This window comes from Medicago sativa, chromosome 2 (assembly GCF_051527215.1).
Source record: "Medicago sativa cultivar Bolivia chromosome 2, Bolivia_mono, whole genome shotgun sequence".
NCBI classification, from domain to species: Eukaryota; Viridiplantae; Streptophyta; class Magnoliopsida; order Fabales; family Fabaceae; genus Medicago; species Medicago sativa.
In genome coordinates this window covers 79211520-79221886 of record NC_140750.1, presented here as the reverse complement: position 1 = coordinate 79221886, position 10367 = coordinate 79211520, and the positions used below count along the sequence as shown (strand labels likewise).

Sequence of the window (10367 nt, the reverse complement as noted above, 5' to 3'; positions counted from 1 at the left end):
TGCACAAACATCCATCGTCTGCCGCCTACTCCATATATATTATACATAGAGAAACTCTTACATGATCTCTCACCTAACACGTCATTCTTACATCCAATCAATTAAAATTCAACACCTTTTATTATTAGGTTAACCAATCAAATTTTATTAAATCATCACCTTTTATTATTTAAACTAATTCTAATGCAAGATGTGTCATTTTTATATAATAAGTCAATCAAATGGCATGCTTTTGTATATTTGCATCATATTCTAAGTTATTACAAACATCATCACATAATTTACTATTTTGTACATTATTGAACACATTTTTTTTCTTTGAAGAATGAACACGTAAATTATTTTTCTTACTTCAAATCAAAAATATATATGACATCTTCACATTCTCCATCTTATTTGATTTTTTTTATTTGTTTAGTTTATGTACTTTATAAAACATGAAATGACTAAAAGAGAATACTAAAAAAAAATTATAAACTCATTCCAATCTCAATTCACAATAAATGAAAATGGTACACTCCTATAATACGTGATTTCTTTTATGGGAAAATTGATAACAATATTAAGCACTAAATAATATGAAAAATCTCACTTTAATTTGACGTGATATACATAGAACTTTTGTTCAAAAAAATTGCATTTGTAATCAATTATCATTGATTAAGTACTATTAGGTGGAGAAAAATGCCTTGATCATTTTTTTTTCAACCAATCAAATCAAACCATGTATCCTTTGTTTTAATTTTTAACTGGTCAGAGTTAAGCAAATCATCATAAGTTTTTATATGTTGAATTGTACATTACACAAGTGAACCAATAAAATTATAGCATAGTACCAATTTTTAATATGTAAATCAATTAGAGTATAACATGCGTCAATTTTTATGTTGTGAGCCAATTAAACATTTTAGAATTAACCAATTTCGCATCATGTTTTTTATTTGTTTAAAATGTAACTTGCTTCCATTATTTTCCTATATATAGTATATGTTTCTTTCATCATTTTCACGTGCATATTTTTTCTAAAGAATGTTGTCAAACTCCAAAAAAATGTCATTACACCAAGATCCGATAACTTCTCTGAGATCAATTCGGTCATAGAATCATAAAGCAAAGTTGTTCGAATCATTCATGCTTGGTTCATTCATGATGCCATCTGTGACACACATCCGTTCTATCTAGATATGGTTCTCATGGATGCATCAATATGTATATTATGAATGTAATTTTATTTTCACTTTTAAATTATTCTAATTTTTGAATTTTTATTTGAAATAATTTTTATATTTATTAAAAAAATTTAAGCAAATGGAATCAAAAAATTAACAAACCAATTCATCATAAAGTTCAGAGTTATAAGGGAGTCTGCAATGGGTTGGATCATTATATTTAGTTAAAAGAAACCCTAAAAAATGATTTGACAACACATCTTCATAAAAAAACGTAAGACATTAGGTATATTGGTCATCTTACTTATATGTTGCTCAATATCTACTCTTGCATCTAATATAAAAGTTTAACTCACACATGACAAATTAATATCTCTCCCTTAAATGTGAGACTCTCTGTGTCTATGATATGGTGAAATAGCCGAATAAGGTGTCAGTACAACATGGTAAAAACATAAGAAGACAAAAGAAATGATCAGAGAAGATAGTAAGTTACAAAAGATGTTTTGCTCTTTTCTTTCATGAGGGAAATAAATGACGAGGGAAGAGAAAGTAAATTACAAAAAGGAAGAAGACGAAAGAAATGATGAGGGAAGATAGTAAGTTACAGGTGATTTTATGAGTTTGTTGAAGGAGTTAAAGATTATTGAATAATTATGCTACCATAAAATTAGACTCATTAAGAAAATGTCACATCAATTATAAATGTCTAATAAGCATGCATTTTATCAACTCATCATAACACATATTTTGTCAAATTTCATATTGACACCACATTTTCATTTAAATTCTTTAGATTCATGTATGTGGATAATCTCACTTATATATTATTCAACATCAACTCTTTCATCCATTGTATTAGTTTTACTCAAATTTGACACATTAACATCTCACCCTCATGTGTGTGACTCTCCGCGTCTTTAATTATGTGACATAATCAAATAAGGTTAAACGAAGGCACAACATGGTCAAAAAGGTGATTTGATTGTATTCGAATGGAGGGAGGTTTATGTTCTTTTCATTCGTTAAAAGAGAAAATGAAAACTAGAAAAAGAAAGAAGATTAAAAATATATTTGAGATTGAGAAATATGTCTAATGAAAAAGAAACTTTAGATTGAGTGAATTGTTGGTGATTTTATGGGTATGTTGAAGGAGTTGAAGATTTATGGGTTATTAATTTACCAAAAAATTAGAGACAATTAAAAAAATGTTTGAACATTTAAAAATGTCTAATAAACGCGTATTTTGTTAACTCAGCATAACACATCAGCGTTTTTATTTGGTTAAATTCTAACAAAGATCATAATCGAAAGAATTTGAAATAATAAAAATTGGTTAAAAAATGTTGCATTGAAACGGATGGCACCCAAAAAATTAAACAAATGAAATCTAAAAACTAACCAAACCGTTCATCGTAATGTTCAGAGTTTTGAGGGAGCCTACAATGGATTGTATCATCACATTAGGTTAAGAGCAACCACACAAATGAGATTGACACCACATCGTCACCTAAAACCTTAAGACATTAGTTTTATTGATCATATCATTCATACATTTCTCAACATCTACTATTGCATCCAAATAAAGTCAAATAAAGTCAGACCGAGGCACAACTTGGTAAAAAAAAGGTGAGTTGGTAGCGGTTTCATAGATAAATGTTTTTGTTCATTTGTTTTTTAGGGATTGTTCATTTATTTCATGAAAAGATAGAAAGTAAATTTAAAAAAAAGAAAGAACAATAAAAAATAATTAGAACATGAGAGAGAAATGATAAGGAAAAAAAATTAAGGAATGTTAGTTTCATTCGCGAGAGTATAGGAAATAGTGAGTTGTTGGTAATTTTACAGATTTGTTGAAGGAGTTGGAGATTATTGGTATTTATGCTACCAAAATAGTATATATGCACATCAATTCAAATTGTAAAATAAACATGTATTTTGTCAACTCAGTAGAACACATTTACACTTTTCCATTGTCAGATCCTACCAAAGAACAAAAGTGAAGCAATTTGAAATAACAGAGATTAAATAATATTTTTTTGCATGAAAGCAAATGACATCCAGAAACTAAAATTTAAACAAATCACAAAAACTAACAAAATAATTTATCATAATGTTGAGAGTTCCTTTAAAGACTATTGGGTTGTATAATCATATTAGGCTAATAGCAACTACACAATTGAATGTATTAGGCTAAAAACAACTACACAATTGAGATTGATATCACATCTTCACCCAAAATTTTAAGACATTAGGTGTATGAGTCATATCATTTATATGTAGTTCAACATCTACTCCTACATACACTGGAATTTTAACTCACTTGATACATTCACATCTCTTTGTTAAATGTCAGATTATGTGTGTGTTTGGTTCGGCGGCGGTGAAAATTGATTTTGATAGAATTGAGTTTGAGAGAATTGATTTTGGTTAGAAGTGAGTTTGATGTGAATTGATTTATGTTTTAATGCACTCGCTTAAAAGTGACTTTTATGAGTTAATGTTCTTTGGATAATTTGAATCAAAATTGATTTTGAACGTACAATGACTAAATTATCCTTAAAATTATATTTTAAACCAAAATCATAAACACATTTTTATCGATTCATAAACTCACTTTAAAATGATATTAGTTTATATGAGTTTATTTTGAATTATTTTTTTATCAATTGTATAATTTTTAATATAATATAAAAATCAAAGGGTGTCAAAAGAAAAAAAGAAAACAAAATCTGTGAGATAATTGAATGGGTTTATTACAAACAAAAAAAAATCGAATGGGCCTTTTCTGAAACAATATTCATCTTGCTTCCCTGACCTTCAAAAACTGAACTGTAGCTAAGAAAAGGGAATAGTGAAACAAAAGGGACCAGTAAAATAAAACATAGCAGATAAAAAAGGGTAAAGCTAGAAATAAATTTGGGGCTTTTGCAGAATTGATTTTAACAGCCGTAGAAGCTCCAATTTGTGGCTTTGAGGAAACGTGAGTTTGGAGCTAGATTCACGTTTGGTAGAAGCGCTTTTGCAGTTACCCAAACATCTTCAAAAATGGTGAAATGGCGTTTGAACATCTAGACTCGTGTTTGAGGTTGGAAAATGCGTATCCAAACAGGTACTATATGTGTTCGTGATTCACCACAAAGAACCACGCCCGTGCACTCTCTCACAATGTTAAATTGAGATATCATACAACTGTTAGGCCTTCTGAAGGACCAACCACTGGTGTGAATCGACACATTTGAGAAAGTTCAACCACACATGTGAGAATGATACCACATTTTCATCCAAAATATTAAAACTTAAGTATGAGTTTTTTCATTTATTTGTTGTATATATTGAGCTTGAACTGCATTTGATATATCACGATATCCTCTCTCTTAAGTATGACGAAATTCTAGGTCACAAGGTGTGACCTTTTGTCTTCCAGGATGATAACTTGATGTAAACATTATTTTAGTCAGGTTACTTGAATATATAACTAATGAACAAGTAACTTGATTAAAATACTCTCTTAAGTATGACGAAATTTTAGCCCGTGCTTGGCACGGGTTTCCATACTAGTATGATATATATCATGTTTCTCTTAAAACGGAACATGTGATAATTAAGCAATCCAGCATATAATCACTACCTTTGACCGCGTTTGGTGGCAATTTTCTAAAGTTTTTTTTAGAGGAATTTTCTAAAGTTCGTGTGTACCGTTTTCTTTGGGTCATCCCACGTATGTCCTTAAAACCTAAAAAATTAAAAAGAACTGCTTTTAAATTATTATTAGCATTTGTCAAAAAAAATTATTATTAGCTTGTTTTGATAACATTGCCTCTGCATAAATTTCTGTTGCAATATATATTACTAACCATTTTAGTAAATGCATTCTCAAAAAAAATATATGCAAGGGTGTTCTACAATAATCGCCAAAAAAGAAAGAGAAGTATGAATCCAACAAAAAACATGTTGTAATGAACTATATATAGTGTCAAAAATTATTCTTTTTTAAATAAAAAAAATGGGTTATTTCAATTAGTATTTTAAGGATGTGTTGTAAATTCGGACAAAATCACATCAATGAAATAAAGATGTGTGGAGCAAAGGAAATACTAATCAATGGATAAAGTAGCCTCAAGCAACAACAACTAAATAGACCTAAGTCTTAGTGTAGAACAACACCACAAGCATAACCAAAGCAATAAAGATAAGCAATGAAAGAAAGGAACAAAACACCAAAGATTGTTTACCCAGTTCGGTCCAATAAGACCTACTCTGGGAGAGAGAGCAGCTCTCCAATCCACTAAGATGAAAGTGCTACAAAATGGTTACAAGAAATTAGCATAAGAACTCACAAAGAACAACATCTAATCTCTACCTATTTTTCAAGTCACACACACTCTTAATGAATCCTAAGAGAAAACACTAAAGGAAGATTTTTTATCCTTCCAATGGTGAAATCTCACTACCCAAGATGTTTACAATGTTTCCCAACCCAAATGAACCTCACTGCAAAGGCACTCAACCCTAAAGTTATCTCCTTTGTATTCCCAAGTTTCTCTCTATGCCACACACAAAAAATTGAAGAATGAGGTCTTAAAAAGTGTCCAAACCCACACAGCATCATGTCACGTTTTGAGCCATCATGCCACAAGGGGTAGGTATATATAGTACAATACTATACCTTATCCTTCTGCATCGTGTCATGTTGCTCCTGCATCGTGGTACGATTTTTCCAACGACACTCCAGAAAACGATTTACCAAATCGTGCCATGTTGTCCTGCAAACGTGCCACGATTTTTCCAGTGCTTCAACATCCAATTCTTGAGTTAAAACAAGATGCTATTTAGAAATATAAAATAAAATTACCAAAAAGTACAACACTATAAAAACATAATAATAAATTAAAAAAGTTAGGTTGATTGCATTTATTTATTTTTATATAAATTAAATAATAAATTCAAAGGTTAAGAAAATAAAGACGATCAAAAAAAGTTTTAAGAAAATAAAATGTTTAAAGATGTTATTTATATTGATGTATGATGAGGGCCAAGATGCTGAAAGAGCGCAACTTTTGATTGAAAAAATCAAGAGAAAAAAATTTAATTTGGTCATGTATGATACATGGACTTGGCCACCCTTGTCTCCCCAAGACTACCTTTAATTCGGATGCTTTTCATTCAAGATTTTTAACTTTATACATGCATGCAACATATCCAATAAAATAGGTATCTTCAAAGTTAGCTTATTTCTCTCCGAAAAATAAAATAAAATATATATGGCTTATGAAATATTTACTAAAGAATAAAAAGCTACCTTTTTTTTTTAACAGTAATGAAAAACTACCTTCAATGCAACTTTTGAAAACAACTTGTATTAATTATTGGGTTTAGTTTATATACGGTGAGTTTAAATATTTTTACCTTGTCAATAAATCATATTTGTTAGATTAGTAAAATTGATTAACTTTTATGATAGCTACTTTAAAAGTCACATATAAGATTGGTTATCAATTAGTGGTAGTGTAATGTTCTTTACGTTGGTTCTATATCAAAATAATTAAAAGTATAACTATTTGCTAATGATTGAATCCACCAAAAAAATTGCCAATGGTTGAAGAAAAAAGTAATTGTTATAAGTTTTTCCATCCATCTATCTATACTCTTAATCTAACATAGTTCTGTTATTGAAGTTATATCGTGTGCATCTCTATCTAACTTTTATGAATACAAGAACAAAAACATTCATGCCTACAACTTTTCTCACACATGTCATTAATTAAGAAAAGACATGTACTAGCTCAGTCTTGAAATTAAATACAGTCTTGAAAATGATTAACGCTTTACAATTTCAAAAACTAAAATGACAATCAACTAGGGCTGGCAATGAACCGAACCAACTCGAAAATAACTCGATACTCGATTCGATAAATGATTCGTTGAACTTGGTTCATGAACCAAATGAGCCGAACTTGAGTTGAAAATTAAGCTCGTTAAATAAATGAGTTGAACTTGAACTAAGTATGGTTCGACTCGTTTGATTCATGAACCAGCTCGATAATGTGTAATTTATTACAAGCTTCTTTTAATAATTATATACTTTTTTCATAGAAATTATTACTAATTAAATATCAACGACAATTTTAATAATAGAGAGAGAGGAAAAAAGGTTTAATACCTTATGAATTTTACACAAGCATGTGCAAAAAATAGTCCCACATCGGGGAGGTTTGGAAATATCAGAGATGAGGACTGTATATAAAAGCGCAGTGCATAGCAACTATGTTGTAAGTAAAACAAATACTAGTAGTATACGTACACTAGTAAATAGCTAATGGTCTTGACTCTTGAGACCAAATGCTTGATAGTTTTATTTAAATTATTTAGTTTTTTTAAAAGGTCGGAGACCTATATATACATTTTTGACAAAAAAAAAGTTTTTTTTGTAAATAAAAGTTTTTGAAATATGTAATTTTGAGCAAACGAGTTGAACCTAACGAGCCGAATCGAGTTGTTCGTGAACTTTAAACGAGCCGAACTCGAGCTTAAAAAAAGGTTCGTTTCGAACTCGAGTCGAGTTTCGAGCCGAACCAATTCTTATCGAGTTGAGTCGAGCTTAGACAGGTTCGACTCGACTCATTTCCAGCCCTACAATCAACCCTAACAATTTCATTGAACGAAATTGATGATTTACTCTACACTTCAAGTAATATTGCTAAAGCCATCATCCACACACAAAAATTGTGATCAAATCAGTTTCACCATGCTCTCTCTTTGAAAAACTTTCTTCAATCTGCCAATGGCCAATGTGTATCTGTTAGGACATAGGACCCACAAGTCTGCATGCATGACACGTGTACAAGGTAGCCCATCTGATCAATCTGAGAGTGAGGGAAAGAAATTAAAAAGAAAAAAGATCCATTATAGGGCCTACAAATGTTGCAGGGTGACACTGCAGCTTTTAGCCCTTTGCTACAAACCCTAACTGGTCCACCATGGTACATCATCCCACATTAAATTCACCACTTCTCACTTCACCATAATTCCATTATCAACCTTTTTTTTTTTTCTGTTCAGTTTTCTGCTCAGAACCATTCTATTCTCATTTTTATATAACCATTTGTAACCTAGGGCTAAACCCTATAATACAACCTACACCTTTAATTTCATCTTTCTATTAGTATTCTTTTTCAATATAATCATCATCATCGATCCTTGATATTCAAAGAGAGTGAGAAGTACACAATAATGGGGCATCACTCTTGCTGCAATAAACAGAAGGTGAAAAGAGGACTATGGTCACCAGAAGAAGATGAAAAACTCATCAACTACATCACTAATTATGGACATGGTTGTTGGAGCTCTGTCCCTAAACTTGCAGGACTGCAGAGATGTGGAAAAAGTTGCAGGTTGAGATGGATAAATTATTTAAGACCTGATTTGAAACGTGGAAGTTTTTCTCCACAAGAAGCTGCTCTCATTATTGAACTTCATACCATTCTAGGCAACAGGTATAATTCATCTTTCTTTTCATTTTTCAACAATATTGTTGCTTTTTCTTTGATATCAATCAACCATAAGGTTTTACTAATTAACAAGAAAGTATGGTTTGGATTTGGACAGGTGGGCTCAGATAGCAAAGCATTTACCAGGAAGAACAGATAATGAGGTGAAGAACTTTTGGAATTCAAGCATAAAGAAGAAACTACTTTCACATGATTTTGTTCCCACTTCTTTAGCCACATTTTCTGATATTCACTGTCCTAGAACTGGTTCTGTTGAAAGTTTCTTCCCTTTATTTAATGACAATCCTGTCCTTAACTCCAATCATCAATATCACTTTGACAACCACCTATACCTTCCCATCAATATCCCAACTCCAATCCTACAAGGTATTGATCAAAATGATATCAAAAATATTGATATCAACAGTTATAATCCCAATATCTTACATGCTCAGAATAATCCAATATTGCCTGAAACAGTACCACCATCAAATATCCCATCTTCATATGAATTAGATACATGGTCATTAATTCATCATCTCAATCCAAATATTCAACAAAATCATCAAATGACCACAAAAAGTGATGCTGCCTCCCAAAACTATAATATTGTTGATCAGAGTTTTATCAATATTCCAAATACATGGCAGCAGCAGCACTATGATAGTAATAGTCATTTAGTGAATCAACTTGAACCTATTGTGCAAAAAGTCTTTGAAAGTGAAACCAATAAGGATAATTATGTTTGTAGCATCCCATTTTCTTCTTCTGCTTCTTCACAAGAACATGATCATCATCATCATCACCATGATGTTGTCAACCAAATTGTTGATCAGTGTTATAATACAGATCATTATCAAGGAACTATAATTTGTCCAAAACAAGATCATCATCAAGTTGTTGCTGCACCAAAGAATGATCATCAAGTGGAGTATAACATTGAAGCTCTCATCATGTCATCATTGCCATCCTCTACAACAACATCTTCTTCATCACCACTATCATTCTATCAACCAGTCACTCTCACAAAACCTATCCTTCCTTAATTGGAAGTCATGATCTTCACCATGGATATGCATTGGCTATTATTTAATTAATTAATGGAATATTTTTATTTTTATGTGTATATATAATTGAGTAGTGGGAGAGTCTATAATATTTTTATTTCATGCATTTTAAGTGTGAGGAAAAAAAAAAGCATATGCATTTAATTATCATATCTCTTGAAGTTTGGAATATCAAGAGGATATATTGGCAAACCTGAGCCTTGCTAGTTGAGGTTGTATCATTAAATATGTCTACTTTCTTTCACATGTTTGTCAACTAAAACTAAGTATTTTTGTGTATCATTTATTTATTACTAGTATTTTTTTTTCATGTCAAGTACTAGTACTGTATATTTATTGTATAATAATGAATCATATAGTGATAGTGGTATAGTAGTATATGCTTAGTTTTGCAGTACTTTACGTTGACACATTGTTCTGTTGCTTCCACTCTCTGTCTCTTTGACATTTATGGATGATGATGTCAAAACAAAGACAAAAATCGGTACACACACCATGGTCAACTTGTTTCCACTTCACGCCAAATTCTGCTCTGGTGGACTAGCTAGTAGCTAGGAGGCTGCTGGCTAGGGATTGATGCTTTGGTAGTACTAGTACATTGCATATCTTCATGTGATCGACAAAAATTAAACAGGAATATA

At 30.9% G+C, this 10367-nt stretch overlaps 1 protein-coding gene across 1 annotated transcript; it reads left to right on the top strand.

Moving 5' to 3' along the window:
- The first annotated feature begins 8201 nt into the window (after window positions 1-8201).
- Window positions 8202-10008, top strand: LOC146951152 (uncharacterized). Its single transcript, XM_085747118.1, has 2 exons — window positions 8202-8665; window positions 8778-10008. The coding sequence occupies exons 1-2, from the start codon at window positions 8403-8405 to the stop codon at window positions 9703-9705; spliced, it is 1191 nt and encodes a 396-aa protein (XP_085603244.1). The 5' UTR covers window positions 8202-8402; the 3' UTR covers window positions 9706-10008.
- The last annotated feature ends 359 nt before the right edge of the window (window positions 10009-10367 follow it).